Here is a 17,455-nt window from a genome sequence, read left to right as displayed (position 1 = left end):
TGGCTGGTTTTAAACAGGTGTACGCACTCCGATTTATTTAATTTCGATTTTTTTATTGTATTTATTTTTTTGTTATTGAAGTTAATCCCAACGTTCACGATAAAGCGGAGTTTGCGAAAGTCAAACCGCCCGGCCCTTGAACGATCGCTCTGCGTTCGATTGTCCCCCCTGCTTCGCTCCGCTGCTTTTGACTGGCTGCACTTTTGCATCCATTAAACATTAAACATGGCGGCGACTCCGGCGACGAACCCCTCGCAACTGCTCCCACTTGGTCTGTACAGAACAAATATCAACTTTGTGTGATTTACCGGGTGGTGTTGTATTTACGTTACATCTTGGGTTACGTTTTGGCTGCAGGTGTGAGCTCCTTGCTGCGCTACATTAGCATCACGCCCGTCGGTGTGTCATGTGTTTCCGATACATGCGTCAAGTACACGCGCGTCGGTTCTTTATCGAGTCCGTCGTGGTGTATTTTTTTGTCTTGCGTAGTACGCGAAAGTGAGAGTTTTGTGTGTGACCTGAAATAACCGCCCCGTCCTTGGTTTTCCAGGGTATCTGCAGGTGCTTAACATGTCCTAATGGTCTTTAAAAAGAATGGACTCCCAATACCCGCAGACGCCCCTTCCACTGAACTATGTCTGACTATTGAGACTACATCGTGGATTGCGTTCGTTGCCAAACTTTCTATTTTAAACTTTAAATTCTTTGCATGAGGCCAAATTCGTGACTGTATTACTTTGTGATCACCCATTAGGTTCTGATGTGTGCTGCAGTTTCCCTCTGGGGGACGAATGAAGTGTCTCATCGAATGGAATTCATTTTCTCCCCAAACTGTTTGTCTGTATAGAGCTTGTGGACAAATGTATTGGTTCACGGATCCACATTGTGATGAAGACCGACAAAGAAATTGTCGGCACCCTGCTCGGCTTCGACGACTTTGTCAGTATCCTTCACGAATAATTGTTCTCCACCTTTTGTGTTTGGGTGTATGTTATATAGCTTGCCACGTTTGATTGCCTTAGTCCTGCGTTGCTCCTTAACGCTTTGTTTCAGACATGGTCTTGGAAGATGTGACGGAATTGTAAGTATACACTGCGTTAGTGCTTTTATTGTAAATGTTAACTCACGTTGATTTAAACTTTTTGGCGCTTATGTGCTGCAGTGAAATCACGCCGGAGGGAAGGAGGATTACCAAATTGGACCAGATCCTACTTAACGGCAACAACATCACTATGGTATGGCTATGCGCTTCTCTTTTTGTTACCTTTGTTTCCTCTCTCTGTCTCTCTCCAATCTTTAGATTCAGTTCACAACAGTAGTGTCCTTTGTTGTAATGGTTGTTCAATACAAAACCCCATTGGCTTATTCCATCAGTTCACTCCTGTAATGTTATGTGGACTATTCATGTTTCAGTTGTATCCTGAAACACAACCTAATACACCTTGTCCCCCACTCAAATCCCTGACTGTGATCACAACCACAATTCTATAGAGGCAGGAGCATTTTTATTTTAAGTGTCTTCTTTTATGCATTTGTCCCCTGTTCTAATGGCATGTGTTTTTGGCAGCTCATACCTGGTGGAGAGGGACCCGAAGTATGAAACGACTCCGATCAGCGTTGTGCTGTTACCAGCTTTGAGTTGTGGATACGTGCCATCCCTTTATGATGTTATTTAGTTAACTTTTATAATCATTGATCAGACATATTCAAGTTTACTTTTTGAGCATTTGTGTAGCTAATTTGGATTTAACCATGGATATCGAAAGTGATCAGCTGATTTTGTTAAAATAAATTGCAAAACAAAATATACAAAAATGAAAGTACTCACTTTTTTCCCCACTTCTTCTCATTTGTTTGAAATAATTTTGCAAGACAAGAATCACAAAACTTATAGTATTTGCTAATTGTAGCATTAATTCTGGAATTCTAGTACATTTTCAATAATGAAATGAACTTGAGTGTTAAGAAATAATCATACTATAGTATTAGTTGTGTTTATTGCGTTAAACAGAATATTTCACAGCTAGAACCCTTTAATGATTTAATGTAAGTACACATTGTTAATCAGCAGTGAATTGCACCTAAAATGACTTTGAATGCCATGTGGCAGCTGCTGTTAAGAGAAATTGACAATGAGTCATGTTCATGAATGGAAGTGCTAAACTGCCCCCTTCTCCAACTTCAGTACATGGAGGGCTTCTCTTCTCCCTTGGGATTGGTCACTTTCTCAACATTCTTGCTGATGATGTCATAAAGTTCAGCCTATAGCAAACACATAGGGATGAAACAATCAAATTCCTTGAGTCTCAAACCACGTAAGAATACTGATATTGGCCATTTAACTTACATAGAATCCACGGATGTCAAGGACAATCACTCTGATCTCAGAGTAGATGGCCTCATCCTTCTCGTGGACAAGAGAGCGGTAGTCCATCTGGAAATATTATTACATCATTAAAACAAAAACCAAAGCAATCACCTGCTGGACAAACCTTTGTTTATGTCATAGCTCGTCATATGACCCACCACATGGGTTTCTTTGGAAGCTTTGGCAACGGAATCTCCTCTCTCTGAAAAGTACCTAAAATACAATACATGAGATTTGGTGTTTTTTTTCCATAGGTCACACTGACAGATGTACGATGAGTGAACAAAATGACAGAAATACAGAGCATTGCATCAAATTCATGGACCCGATAGGACATCCATGCTGTCTTGTACTTGTTTATGTTGGTCTGAAAGGCGTCTACGATAGTTTTGACTGCAACTATTCTCTCCAAGATCTTCTCCTGTGGTAAAACAAAATCGACAATTGTCATTGGTTCTAGACATTTAACAATGCACTGTGACCAGAATGTGTTATCTTGAATTGGATACCCCCCCCACCTGGATTGCAACCCCAAAGTCGTTTCCATCTTCTATCTTTGGGATAAGGTGCTGAATCCAACAAGACACCTGAAGTGACATGACAGCAGTTTATTAAAAACAGAAATGAGTTGGTTGCCAGAGCAACCTAACACTATCATTTACTTTTTTATGCGTTTTCTTTTATTATTTTTACTTGACACAATGGTTGTTTTGCTAGGAAGGGTTTGATATGTTATTCATTCAAATATACTTTTGTTGTCTTTAACAATGCATTTACTTAATTTTACAGCTTATTTTGCCTCGTGGCTTATTTTTCACACTTAAAAGTGACTTGCAACGGCTAGATTATAGAGTGTAGTACATGTTTCACGGCCAAGAGTGCGGTGGGCAAGTGTGAGTGGAAAATACCATGACAATAAATGTAACAAAACACTTTCGTTCTTCTAAAAATCATACTGGAATGATCTACGAAAGAGATGGGTCCAATCAGATTTGAGCGACAGGAAAAAAACCCAATTCTGACTCACAGTGATGATGGTCTCCCTGAGTGCGAGGATCTCTGGCTTCACCCTGTCGAGCAGCTGAACAATCTTTTCATTTCCCTTAATGAAACCACATTTTGGAGCTGAAAACAGAGGGCAGGTTTCCTTCACCTAGTGTGCAAACACCAAACCCTACTCCCAGCTAGTGGGCAACCGGCCCGTAACGTTACCTTTCTTGATTTTCTTCTCATCCTCCTCATTTTTGTCAGTCTCCATGTCCTTTGAGGAATAGTATCGATGGTCAGAACGTGTTTGACATGTGGGCGACTAACGGGAGATCTCGGACATACGTGATATTTACTGACACTGGAAGAATTCAGGGTTATTCACAATGCGATTGAGTAGGGAATCACTATAGAGGGCAGTGGATACCTTTCCTCCATGGCGTCCATTTGAGGATTTTGATGTTAAATTACTGTGCACTGCAGGTTAAATGAATCATATACCACACTAACACCGGTACATTGGATAAAACCATCCACCAAATGACAGGACTGTTATCAATATAACACCACATTGGGTATATTATACCACAAAATAATGGGGGTCAGATGGCATGTTTAGTGAGATTCCTGAATCGAGTAGAGCAGAAATCACTAGCTCATTTCTGCGTTGGCAAATTTCTGCAGTGACGTAGAGGGAAGTTGACCTGATAAATCACGGAATAACAACATAATACACTTTCATAGTTATCATCTTTCATTTCGATTTCAACGATACCTCTTCGTCTGGAGTCGGAGGGTCGGGAATGGGAATGTCCAGGGGAGCTTTGAGGGAAGTCAGGTCTGTGAGGCTGAAAGCATCCTCCTGAGAATAGGAAATATAGAACGATATAGAACATAAAATATAGAACAGAAGAGGAAAAAAATAGAAAACACGACGTGTTGTTTGTTCTTACCTTGAGGAGGGCATCTAGCTGCACAATCTTCAAGGGGATGTAACTGGAAAACAGATTCTCTGCCTGGTAATCATTGAAAAAAAAAAAGTCACGGTTAGAAACGCGACAACCTGCTCGTTTTCAATGGATGTGATGAACGTGATGTGTCCTTATTTCTGGGACAAACCTCGCAATAAAGGGTCTGGCGGAAGGTGTCCACCTAGAGACACAAACAGGGAAATAAACAGTGAAATAAAGACATATTTTGTATTTATTTCACTGGGGGGGGGGGGGGGGGTGAGCATGTCCAGCCTGGGTTTAGTTTCACTTTTGTTTTCCAGAAAGGGATTTTCCTTACTTGCATTAAGCTTGGTGTATATAAATAGATAACAGACAGACAGATAGATATGCATTATGGACTAGACAGAGAGACTTCTATGTCTTCTGGACTAGAAAGACAGACAGACTTCTATGTATTCCGGACTAGAAAGACAGACAGACTTCTATGTATTCTGGACTAGAAAGACAGACAGACTTCTATGTGTTCCGGACTAGAAAGACAGACAGACTTCTATGTATTATGGTCTAGACAGACGGACAGACTTCTATGTATTCTGGACTAGAAAGACAGACAGACTTCTATGTATTATGATCTAGACAGACAGACAGACAGACAGACTTCTATGTATTCTGGACTAGAAAGACAGACAGACTTCTATGTATTATGGTCTAGTCAGACAGACTCGCATGCAGTCTGTATAAAAGGACGAGCCAGTTCTGAGACTCCCTGGGACATGTATTTATGACCAGAAAACTCTGTTCGTCTCACCTTGACAGCGCTGGAACGGGGTATTTTCAGAGCGGTCGACATGTTCGAAAAGCTTCACTTAGCAAAAAGTGTGGGGGGGGAGAGAGAGAGAGAGAGAGAGGGGAAAAAAAACAAACAAACCCCAACGACGACGTTTTCTGAGAGGCGGCAGTGTGAACGACACGGGGGATCTCGCTCTATTTCCTCATTCACACGATATACTTTCGATTTCAACGTGCTCTTTTCAAATGGCGCATCTTGCGCCTCCCACCATTCGCAATGTCGGTGGTTTTCCGCTAGTTCGTAAACACAGGCTGCTCGAGCGCCAAACACATCCTCAATTATTCATTTGAATTGTTTGGTTTTTTTCCTACAATAACAACACACCACCCGGCGCATGGTATGATATATGATGTATAATGTAATAATTATAATAATGTATGAATCGCAGTAAAGTAGGTGGTTCAGCTGTTGCTGGGATAGAGATAAGCGCTTCTACGCAAGCGCGACCGCGTGGGTTCGTGGGTGTGCGCGTGCACAAGGGCGACCCCGCCCCCCTTCGAAGCCTTAATTCATTGTTGTTGTTGTTGTTGTTGTTGTTGTTGTTGTTTTTAATTGAGGGAGATGCAGCATTACATATCCACTATTTATACATCTCTTAACAAAAAAAAAAAAAAAAAAAAAAAAATTGCATCAACTTGAACCATTTTTATACAACCTATTCACAGACACGCATTAAGCCACAGCTCAATTATACACATTTCTTAATTATATCTAAAGAAATATAGAAAGTATATATTTCAATAAAAAACGAAATAAGGAAAAAAAATCACCTCCATCGGTGGTGCTGAATTTATGTATTTTGTGTCAAAAATATATGAGTAAATGTATTTTTACATCCACTATCGTTTTGGCCATAAGCATTAACATGTATTAAATACATTGGGTCCATTTGTTATAAGTTACAAAAAATATCTTCGCAAAAAAAAAAAAAAAAAGCAAAATTATCATATTCATTGTCGATGATAAAACGACACAAATCTAATATAATAATAATAATAATAATAATAATAATAATAAAAAGGATTCCCTTGTTGCGGTTGCTTCCCGCGCCCGCAGCGGGACACTTCCGCCTTCGGTCGACGTTTCCCCTCCGTGCCCTCCTTTGACGCTGCCTTCCATGGACACTGGGAAATCCGGCCCCCGGACGCGGCAGCCCTGCGCTTCCGAGCTCAACGCGTTGTCCGTGCCCCCGTCCGCAGAAAACGTGTGTGTGTGTGTGTGTGTGTGTGTGTGTGTGTGTGTGTGTGTGTGTGTGTGTGTGTGTGTGTGTGTGTGTGTGTGTGTGTGTGTGTGTGTGTGTGTGTGTGGGGGGGGGGGGGGGGGGTTGAGAAGCCTGTGAGTCTCCCGCGCACGGGACGGATAACTCATGTTATAAGCGCGGAGTGGTTTGGATCGAAGTTTGGCGCATTTTCGAATGAAAACCCATGCCGGTGGAACGTTGTTCACCGCCGATGCCGCCATGCCACCGTGACGTTGGGCTCTGGGGCGTCGTCGGCTCGGGTACGAGCTGTCTGCCCCATAGGTCCGACTTATTTCTCGGGATTGTTCCTATCGGTCGGGGATTTCCGAGTTCCGACCGTGTTGGAACGCGGCAGCAATGTCACTCGACAGCAACTGGGGTCCAGTCTGGCAGGACAGCTGACTGCAGCCAGCGCCGCTTCGTCGTGTTATGATATGAAACGCAGTGACAAATTCTGATTATGGTCATTTTTCACAACACGGGGAGTTTGTTCAGGTCGGGGACGAAAAGTGGAAGTGGCCAAAGGGTGCAATCCCGAGACCGAGGTAGGTTTCGGGGCGCACGTCTCCTTCGGTGTAACTTTCGTTTTCTGTCTCATGCGTGAACTTTTTGCGATCTGTACGAGGTTGCTTTGGTAGGGTCGTGTTTTTTAGCTTTGTTTGGTGGTTTAACCACGTTTCAATTCTTACAGAGCTGATCTCACCAACTTAAGTTGCATTGTTTACGTTTTTTGATTCCTTGGTGTTGATTGTTTAAACACCTATTTTGTGATTATTTTAACATAACATAACATTACATTCAATGTAAGTTCTATTACGGCCAATACATGTCGATTTCGTCGGAGTGGAGTTCGTAGAGTAGAACAAATATTCAATATATTGCAATATTTAATTGCAACATACTGTACAATAACATCATTATAAGAACACGGAGTATGGGAGTAGTCCACACAATAAAAAAAAAAAAGTATTTCATGATTATTTTATTTACAATTTTTTACTTTCCACGAAACACAGTGCGGTAACAACATGCAATAATATGCCAAACAATATGCCAGGGCGAGGCAAAGAAGAAATAATATATATATATTAAACAATAGTATCTTTTACAGGGACTAATGGTTTTAACAACTTTGCCATTAAGACATCAGGATAATGTGTGTTCACCTTCTTGCAGCCCCCCCCCCCCCCCCCTTTGTTGTTGTTTCCATTATTACTGTGATCTGTCTGTCCTCAGAATGGTAGATATGAGCAGCACTTCGGCGTCCCTCCAGCTCAAGGAGGTCCGGACCAGGGCCGAGTCCCAGCTGTCCTCCTCGGGCTCTGCTTCGGCCGTGACTGCTGAGATTCAGGCCATGGCCACCGCCCCTCTGCCGCTGTCCGAGAAGTACCGTCATGTGGACGCCAAGGCCATGGTGAAGGAGAACACGGCAGGCGACAGCAGACAACAGGTGAGCATCTGGACCATGCATGCCACAAGTAGAACACAAGGGCTGAGAAGTCCAAATATAGCATTAAACCGTAGAGCACTTATCAAGAGAACAACCTCAAAGCTACAAGTGATCAATATTATGTTTAATTTCACCTTCAATACCTCCTTTCTTAGGCTGTGTTCCAAATCGATCTGTATTGAATTGATTGCTATCTTTTCAGTATTTATGAGGGTCGAAGCATTTCAAAAGAAAATCTCACCCAAATTGGACCTCAAAGTATAGTAAGCAAATGATGGCCAGTTATCATGGTGGGAAACATGAACAATTTGGTTCTTCCTAGAACAAACTCGATGGACAAACCTTCCGAGAGCACTAGTCTTACTGATAAAACAATTCTAGAATGGGAGCTGGTGTAAATGGTGTTGTGCTGTTATTCAGTCTGTTGATCTTTGCACTAGGTTGAGGAGTCTATGAGGAGACTAATCAAGGCGTTGAGTATCCTGGAGAAGTACGGCTGCAACCTGACCAACCCCGCTAGGCCGAGGTATTGGCGCAGCGTCAAAAACAACAACCCGGTCTTCAGGGCAACTGTGGACGCCATCAAGGTCAGGAAAAAAAAAACTTCAGGGTGGAGCCATACTTGAAAAGATATTAGAACCACCGAAGAACATGGCCCAGAACACCATTGTCAGAATACTCAATATGTGCCATTTGCCACTAGGGGATCGAACTGGCAACCTTCAGGAGGTAGAGTGGGTCTAAATCTAAAATCTAAAAGAAAACAGTCGGAAGAGGAGGTTATAGTCTGTCTCCAGCCGTGACACAAGGGCATTTGGACCAAGCTGACAAGGGGAGCTCTCAAAGCAGGAAAAAGACAATGTTCCTCTCGGGGCAACTTGTGAACAAGTTCTACTTTTTTTCTGCCTTAAGGGTTCCTTATTACGGCTGAATGATTAATCAAATGTAAACCGACTTCGCAATTTAATAGAATATAATTTTCAAAAACCAAAGGCTGTGATTATAAAAAAAAAAAACATGTATATATGTTATGTATTATATATGTGTGTGTGTGTGCGTGTGTGTGTGTGTGTATATATATATATATATATATATATATATATATATATATATATATATATATTTTTTTTTTATATATTATTATTTTTATTGATTTTTTAACCACCATAGACATCTGTATTATCTCTAATGACTAACTCTAGGAAGCAGCTATTGGTGACAGAAAGAGTAAAGGTCAAGTTATATGACTTGAGACTTCGATTTATGACACTCCGTAAATTTCTTTAGACTTCACAAGCAGAGTTATACGTTAAATCTTATTGTAGTGCACACATGAAGTACTCGGGTGCAAAGATGTCTAGTCGTGTGGTCTCTCTCCGTGTCCTTCACAGGGTGGACGGGGGGTTCTGAACCTCTTAGGCTACACCAATCAGCAGTTTGACGGCCTCAGCTTCCCCGATGGCGTCACCGACCCAGATGTGGGGATAGTTGCTGCCGTGACCCTGGAGGTGATGACGCTGCGTCTTGAGGTGGACATGCTGTTGAAGGTAAGAAGTGTAATGGGAGACAGGACTTTCTCTTTGTAATCTGCGGCTTTTTTTTTGTCCCCACTCTGCATTCATATTAATTTATTTTAGTTTGTTTACATGGAAGTCGCCAAATTTCAGGTCACTCCTTCCTCACCCTTTTATCTTCTGCTGAAATGTTTTTTTTCATTTTTTTAAATTGTTTTTATCTTGTCTAGGGAATACATCCTCACCCAGAATTCTTCAAAGATATCACCCCAGTGGTCATCCAGCAGGTTTGTTCACTTATATTGGATATATGAGCTGAGAAAAGATGAAATAAAGAAGACTTTATTGAACCCCGGGAGCTATATTCCGGTTGCTGTCTTTAAGCCAGAGGAACATCTGTGCATGAATGTCTTAACATGAGTGTCTCTTCCTCCCTATGGATCCCTGTATACATTTTATTCATATGGAGTATACAAACTGCTCCAAGGGCTATGTTCTCAACTGACCACCTCGTTCCACCCATGCTTTCAGTCTGTATTAACCTTTCGTCAGGGCCAGCCGGTCGAGGATGCTGCGGCCGTCCCAGTGAGGGAAGACAGAGAGGAGAAGGTGGCAAAGGTGGCCCCCACCCACGTGGTGCCTTCCCCGCCGGACCCCACTCAGACGCCCAACCGTGGACAGGGTGGAAAAGCGGCAGCAGGTGGGTGAAAGAATGACACCGTCCCCGTTCTTTGTGTTTTGTCTTCTCTCCGTTGAATACCGAAACAAAGACTGCCTGTCTGTCCAACCTCTTTTCCTTTTTACTCCTCACTGTTTTTACTCCCGGTTCACGTGCTCATTCACACACACACACACACACACACACACACACACACACACACACACACACACACACACACTCTCTCGCAGCTAGGTGTAGTCTCTGTGGCGGCGTTTCGGCTGTGATCTGCCCGTCCTGCACTAACCAGCCTTTCTGTGAACCATGTGACGACCTCTTCCACCGCCACCCCTCCAGGGCCACTCACAAGAGAGACAAAATACAGACAGGTGTGTCTCCCTTTTTCAGTTTCATTTATATCCACCTAATAATAATTACAATACATTTAGTTTTGTGTGACATTTATCTAAAGGTTGATCTTTCAAGATGAGATACTGTATAATAACAAAGCATTATGAACTATATAAAGATGAGAGCTAAGGTCGGATGTTGACAATATTGGTTAAATAAAAAAATTTCCCCTAATACATTATGCTCGTCATGTAAGACAAATGATATAAAACTAGCAGCAGAACGGTTGTCGAGTCAGTCTTTAAAGTGTAAATCACTGAGATTATTTTGTTAAAAACATTTTTTTTTTTTTAAATCCCATATTTGATACTTTTTTTTGTCACTGTTACATAACATGAAACAGCCAGTCAATTTATTTGCATTTTATGTGTGCTAGTTTTATGTACTGCTTCTATTGTTGGTGGTGGGGCCCAACACCACATGTATTGATTGGGCATGCTCAAGAAGTGAAAGGCAGCCACAATAAATTTGATAAACAAGCGCTAGCTGTGGTCAATAAACGGTTGATATAGATGAACATTCACAATAAAGAACAGAAGACTCAGATAAAAAAAATTATCCCAACCACCTCACGTGACTGAGGGGGGAAAAAATAAAATCAATGTTGAGAGAAAAAAAACAATGTTTCAAAAGTGTTTTAAATGGAATTCTTGGTTTTGTAACGCTCTGTTTTCAGAGAAAAAAAACAATGTTTCAAAATAGTTTTAAATGGAATTCTTGGTTTTGTAACGCTCTGTTTTCAATTTTTTTTCTTCAAGAGTCCTGCTCCATCTGCGGCATCGCCTCCGTGCACACAGAATGCTCCACCTGTGTTCAGAGGCTCTGTCTTAACTGTGACATGCTCTACCACTCTCACCCCGAACACAAGGGACACAAGAGAACGCCTGTTACCCCGGCCAAAACCTACAGGTGAGAGGATAGGATCTAATAGACTGCACTAATATCCAAACACATTATGCATCTATCGTCAGTGTAAGAGGGGGAGTGTAACATCACCGCACCGCGTCTCTTCAAGCCCCATTCTCTCGCCATGGGAGTGTTGTCATTGCACGACGGTGAACGAAGTGCGGGCCGTGCTCTGTGCGACATGTGAGCGCCCCCGTCTGGCCACGCCTGCCCCCAGCATTCAGGAAGAGTCTGCGTCGGTTCCTTCATCCCCCAACACCGGTAAGACCTAACACGCTTACAGCATCACACAGAATCTACCACAATATGGTTGATTAAACATGTTCAGGGGCCGTAACCAGTGTTGGAAAATATGTAGAAAAATATACAATGTGGTTGTGGCAATTTTTCATTTCCCAATAAGTCTTCAATAGAACCCAGGCGTGCATGATAGGGTGAGGAAGTTGTGCACAGAGCCAGGCTATTTAACCAGGCTTGTGTGTTTTTAGTGTGATTTTTTGATAGCTCTCTACCCACACACTAAGGTGTAACATTGCACTGCACATTAAATCCCAGCAAAACAATACCAGAGATCCAGCCCACATCAATAGGTTTATTAGGTATTCATTAGGAATTAAACGATTGGTCCAATAAACAATTCATCAGTCAACAAAATGTTGCTGCTATTTAAAAGAAGAAAAGAATGAATGGCTGCCTGTGCTTCATATTATCAATTGAAAACATGTGCTGTACCCTGCTGGGCACATACTGTATTTAGCAATTTCAAGAGGTCTGCTTAACGCTGGCTAACTGAAGTTTACCCTAACTTTGAAGAATATTGTTTAGTGTAACATTTTATGGTCTTAATTAATGGTGTTGATTAATTAATCTAAAGATGTATCAATTATTATTATTATTATTTTTTTTCTCTGCTAGTCATTGGTTTCAGCTCCTGTATGTAATAAGCGTAAACAATTAACAGCATCTTATCGTACACCAAGTTTGCAATGGACTTTTTATTCATGTATTTTTTCACAGCTCTATCTAACATAGCCAGCTTTCAAGCCAGTATGATGGACAGACACTCTGTGCTGTGTTTTTTTTCCCAGAGTGGCAGTGCAGGAGCTGCACAGTGGTCAACCAAGGCAGCAGCGTTCTGTGTGAGGTGTGTGAGCGCCCCCGTCTGGCCACCCGTCCCTTGGTCACCCCAACGCTGTCCTCCCCGGGGTCTGTAGGTGACACTCCATCAGAGGTTTGTCTTGCAAGGCGGGGAAAAGGCATTGGATGTTTAGTCCTTGGATAAACTTTTGCATTTGGACAAACCATTGCACTGTCCCCCTCTCTTAGTGGAAATGCCAGATCTGTACCTATGCCAACCCCCGGCAAGCTGTGGTCTGTGAGATTTGCAGCACTGACTCTGGATCGCTCTCCGTACCCCAGTCCCTCCTGCAGTCTCAGTCGCCCACTACGGCTTGTCCCAAGCCCCGACCCAGAGTCAGCCTAAACCTCAAGAGAGAGAATATGAGGGACGATGGCCTCAAGCTCATCAACCACATACGGGTAATTATTTAATTTTTGGGGTTTTATTTGATTAAAGGTAAAATACGTAATATTTTATTCTCTCGTTGCACAAATTGACAACAATATATGAGCTGGGTTTCATAAATGTTGTTGATCAATATCGGTTAGTCCACTGTTCCCTCGCTTTCGGGTCAAATCCAAATTGTTTTCCTCCCAGGAAGCAGAGAAAAGGGGTGTGAGCCCCGAGGAGGTGTACGCCGCCCTCAGTGTCTGCAGCAATGTCGACCCCTGCGATTGGCTGACGTCAGAGCTGCCTCACCTGCTCGACGAAATCTGTGCCATGGCAGCCTCGGTGCAGCAGAACTACAAACTGGAGGAGTCTGGGTTACAGGCAGATGGAGGGGTAGCAGATCAGCAGCGTAGTCCCAATGGAGCTGGAGGCGTGCAGCTGTCCAGGGCTGAGGCCAAACAGGCGTGGCTGTCAGCAGGGGGTAGCACTGAGAAAGCAGTGGGTCAACTCCTGAAAGACAGACAAGCCAAGGTAAGAAACTACACCCATGAAGCTTTCGAGATTATGGTTTGGGGCTGGGCGAGTGTATATAGAACGAGTATATGACCAACAGTTAGATGTTTATTATTTGACGATATTTTATGATGACCATTTGGGCTTTTGTGTAAACATTATTTATATTATTCCAGATTTAAAAAAAAGTTTTAATTATTAATCCTATTCTAAATCCCTCCGTGTGTGTGTGTGTGTGTGTGTGTGTGTGTGTGTGTGTGTGTGTGTGTGTGTGTGTGTGTGTGTGTGTGTGTGTGTGTGTGTGTGTGTGTGTGTGTGTGTGTGTGTGTGTGTGTGTGTGTGTGTGTGTGTGTGTGTGTAGATGAGGGAGTTACAGTCTCTGGGCTTCCGGGATGAGTCGCAGTGCGAGGAGGCCCTGCGTCTGAGTGGAGGAGAAATCAAAGGGGCCCTCTCTGTACTGCAGCGCCCTCTACTAGCGCCCTTCCACCAGCGCATCTGGAATGACCAGCCGGAAGCCCCGTTCGATCCTGCGAGCCCCGACAAGCAGGTTGGACGGTGTGCCAAGCACCCGCTGGCAATTATTTGTCTTGTCATGTTATCATGGTTTGGACCTTGTGTTCATGTGTGGGTGTGTACGTGCATTTCGGCAGTTATGTTATCTGTACAACAGGGCTTGCTGGCTTCATTGGGGTCAATTTGAGGTTAGTCTTGTGTGCATGTTTGTGCTTCTCACCCATAATTATCTCGAACCGATATCCCCCCCCCCCTCCACCAGAGACTGTGCAGACGCCTGCTGGCCCTCTACAACCTGCCCAGCTGGGGGCGCTGCGAGCTGGCGCTGTCACTGCTCCAGGAGCCTGACATCTCGTACACGCTGGAGGATGTGGTGCAGGCGGTGAAGGAGTCGCAGAACAAAGACTTTATCAAACGCATCCTCAACGTCGAATGTCCCTGCTGCCTGAGCATCTACCCCTGGAGCAAGGTGATGGAAAGGAACCTTGTTTATTTGTTTTAATCCGGTTTCTCTGGGTTTGTTCACACTGGCAAGAAATAATGCTGAACAAGATTTAAAAAAACAACACAATTTTGCAATCAATCCCAGATTTCCCCAGGGGGATAAATTAAGTACTGTCTTATCTTAACAAAAGAAAAAGAAAAAACGGTCATTATAATAAGCAGGATCTGCAATGAGTCACTCAATGAAGATGCATAATAAAAGCAAACCGCCGCTGAACTAGCATAGGGCGTGTATGTACTAACCCAGTATTTGATTTCTTGCATTCTTCCACTTTTCTTGCTATTTTAAAATGATTGTATACTATTTGTCCTGAGCCTTAATAGTCTTAATAAGTAAACCTTAATAAGTACTTAATTACTAGCAGCAACAACTTATTTTTGATGAATAAGCTTTGATTCAACTTTCTTTTTGTTTTCTTTCTCATTGGATTTACTAATAATATTAAATTATTCATTCAACATAAGAACCTTTTTCAAAACAAAGTTACAAAGTGCTTCACACAGAACGTCGAGGAACAAATAGAAATGGAAACATAATAAAAATAAAAAGAGGTACATGTAGTAAGGAGCAAGGAGTAAATAATACAAAATATATAAATATAAAAATAACTTTTGGAATTTGTTTACATCAATAGTCATCTCCTGGAATTTTCGCTTGCAGCTTTACATCCTCTTCATTGTCCGCTCCCTCACAGATGCAGTCGCTGACCTCGTGCCAATGCGCCGTCTGCCACGAGTGCTTTGGAAAATACTTCACTATCGCCGTGAGGGACAAGCACATCCGGGACATGGTGTGTCCAGTCTGCAGCGGCCCGGACATCAACGACCCCATGCAGCTCAACAGCTACTTCTCCACACTGGACATCCAGGTACACCAGGGCTGTTAGATCATTTGATATTATTATTCATGGAACTGACATTCTCGTGTCATAATGTACGTGGAAGACAACGTTTTTGTGGTTCAAATTAGTGTTGATCAGAAGATGGGACATTGTATTTTTCATTCGAAGAGCAATATATTGTTGGTCGTTTTATTTAAGACTAGCTCTAATATTATGCTGTACATTACCGTGGAGGATTTTTTTTATTACAATAGAGCCTCATTTATCATTTATGTGAAAAATGTTCCCTTGTCAATCCCAAGTGTTTTATTCAGACTCTCTCAAAAACAAATGTGTGAATATTGTTCATTATTTACTTATAATCCCTGGATCTTAAATGAATACCTGATGATGATAATAATACACTTTCTCAGCTAGAGATGGATTGGATCCAATATAGGCATTGGGTGCTGATACTGACGTCATTGACTCAACAGATATCGGACTAATGTTGCTGATCCACATGCCGATCCAAATTCCATTTCATAGCTTGTGCTGGACCATGAAACCATCGTTCTATTTTTGTAATTTAATGGCCTACTTCCTTGACAAATAATGAACCCGTAAAGTGGAATGGCCCAACGCGTAGGCCCAACACCAACTGGCAGTTGGTGTTGGGCCAACTTTAAGTTGTGTTGTAGGGCTGCAGGAAAGTAATTTGAATAAAAATTTGAATATTCAAAAATAATACTATTGCTGAAATGACGAAATTACCATTCCATTGTGTATTTTTTTATAAACAAACAATTGATTATAAATTAATTCACAGCTCACATTCAGTTCACATACGATGAGCAATAAAGTTCAATCTAAGTCCTCCCTCCCTGTACAAAATTTGAGCATTAAATTGGTGAATATAAAAAAAATAAATAAAGGATTATACAGATTAAAGCCCTAAACAACAATGACTATAATAAAATAGAGCAGTTTTTAGTATCGGTATCGGGATCTAATCAGAACTGAAAAACAGTGGAGCGCTGCATCTCTATTCTCAACATTGTTGCTTTTTAACGGTAGCCCTGTTGAATAAACGTACAAAGTATGAACTAAAGATGAGTCAGTTTGATTACAACTAAAACACACGTGAAACAACTGGAAACCGTGTATTCGCAGGCCTATTCTTGGCAGCATCGTATCCGGGCCTCTACGGCACCAAGGCCGGTACCTCCCTTGAAGAAATAAATCTGGTTTCTTAGACATGGGAGGGCCAAATGACCATCTTGTGACCCTTATCCTCCCCAGCAGCTGCACAGAATTAGGCCCGTAATTCTTAGTTGTTTGGAATATGCAGCTATTCAAGCAGAGCGACCTGTTCTCCTTTTGCTGAGGCGCGGCTGCACCAATACCCGTCAGAGTTTTATCAGATCTATGAACGCTGGAAATGACGACTCAGTCGGTGTTAATTATAGAAAAGTACTTACTGACGCTAAGAGCCGTAAACATGCAAACATTACAATAAACATTGTCGGAAACAAATATCTGGAGATACTTAAATTGGTAACTGAAACGTATTCTCTTATTTTGCATGCAAAAGTCCTGTCAGGAGCATTAACAAAGAGCCATCAAGTCTTGGATGCTCTCTGGACAGTATACTGTACATGGCAGCAACTTTTTCTTTAGCATGAATATCGTGATAACCTGTTTTTCCGAATCACCCAGCCTGACCATAAACCCAGTAATATTAGGATGAAAACAAGAGATTAAAAAATGAATGCATAAATTGCTACTGAAGGGAGACTTCCTTCAGAAGCGTTCATATATTTGACTTGGAGAAGTGTTTATACAGCATATGTGACGACAATTTTCAGGAAAATTGTAGACTACGAAGCTTCACATAAAGAATCAAGTCAATGTTACAAAAAACAAATTTAACCAACTGTCTGGCCGCTAAGACGTTTAAACAAATGGTTTTTGTGCTTGTTTATCTTTCCGGCCTGCATCCGGCACCCCTTATCTTAAATAACAACAATATTCCTTGTGAAATTTGGGCAGCTCAGGAACTGTCTGGAGCCAGATGTTTACGACCTCTACCACAAGAAATTGACTGAGCACGCGCTGATGAAGGACCCCAAGTTCCTCTGGTGCTGCACTGTGAGTAGACTCAAATGCCACACACTTTTTTTTTTTTTAAATGTGCTTCCTCTTTCCCCTTTCATTTAGATACGCTCTACCCTTTCCTGTTATTCAGTAATGCTCT

The 17,455-nt window shown here is 42.1% G+C and overlaps 3 protein-coding genes across 3 annotated transcripts in view; 2 read left to right on the top strand and 1 right to left on the bottom strand.

Annotated features, from left to right (window-relative positions):
• The first annotated feature begins 130 nt into the window (after positions 1-130).
• Positions 131-1,854, top strand: lsm5 (LSM5 homolog, U6 small nuclear RNA and mRNA degradation associated). Its single transcript, XM_080020562.1, has 5 exons — positions 131-271; positions 848-943; positions 1,054-1,081; positions 1,163-1,235; positions 1,568-1,854. The coding sequence occupies exons 1-5, from the start codon at positions 226-228 to the stop codon at positions 1,598-1,600; spliced, it is 276 nt and encodes a 91-aa protein (XP_079876688.1). The 5' UTR covers positions 131-225; the 3' UTR covers positions 1,601-1,854.
• Positions 1,855-2,027: 173 nt separating this feature from the next.
• Positions 2,028-5,559, bottom strand: psme2 (proteasome activator subunit 2). Its single transcript, XM_080020561.1, has 11 exons — positions 5,117-5,559; positions 4,475-4,507; positions 4,309-4,371; positions 4,131-4,217; positions 3,581-3,629; positions 3,396-3,493; positions 2,887-2,955; positions 2,722-2,789; positions 2,527-2,581; positions 2,348-2,434; positions 2,028-2,262 (listed from the first exon to the last, which is right to left on the bottom strand). The coding sequence occupies exons 1-11, from the start codon at positions 5,156-5,158 to the stop codon at positions 2,182-2,184; spliced, it is 732 nt and encodes a 243-aa protein (XP_079876687.1). The 5' UTR covers positions 5,159-5,559; the 3' UTR covers positions 2,028-2,181.
• Positions 5,560-6,749: 1,190 nt separating this feature from the next.
• Positions 6,750-17,455, top strand: part of LOC307244832 (E3 ubiquitin-protein ligase RNF31-like) — a 21,234-nt gene continuing 10,528 nt past the window's right edge. Inside the window, exons 1-16 of the mRNA XM_080020170.1 lie at positions 6,750-6,943; positions 7,635-7,848; positions 8,289-8,435; positions 9,240-9,395; positions 9,593-9,649; positions 9,915-10,062; positions 10,272-10,409; positions 11,190-11,340; positions 11,447-11,598; positions 12,426-12,568; positions 12,664-12,876; positions 13,055-13,378; positions 13,722-13,907; positions 14,136-14,342; positions 15,073-15,246; positions 17,251-17,349. Of these exons, the coding sequence (XP_079876296.1) occupies positions 7,636-7,848; positions 8,289-8,435; positions 9,240-9,395; positions 9,593-9,649; positions 9,915-10,062; positions 10,272-10,409; positions 11,190-11,340; positions 11,447-11,598; positions 12,426-12,568; positions 12,664-12,876; positions 13,055-13,378; positions 13,722-13,907; positions 14,136-14,342; positions 15,073-15,246; positions 17,251-17,349 (2,508 nt within the window). The 5' untranslated portion in view covers positions 6,750-6,943; position 7,635. The remainder of the gene's footprint in view (positions 6,944-7,634; positions 7,849-8,288; positions 8,436-9,239; positions 9,396-9,592; positions 9,650-9,914; positions 10,063-10,271; positions 10,410-11,189; positions 11,341-11,446; positions 11,599-12,425; positions 12,569-12,663; positions 12,877-13,054; positions 13,379-13,721; positions 13,908-14,135; positions 14,343-15,072; positions 15,247-17,250; positions 17,350-17,455) is intronic.

This window comes from Zeus faber (genome assembly GCF_960531495.2).
Source record: "Zeus faber genome assembly, chromosome: 19".
NCBI lineage: Eukaryota > Metazoa > Chordata > Actinopteri > Zeiformes > Zeidae > Zeus > Zeus faber.
Note: the sequence above shows the minus strand (reverse complement) of the source record. Positions and strands in the feature narration are given on the sequence as shown.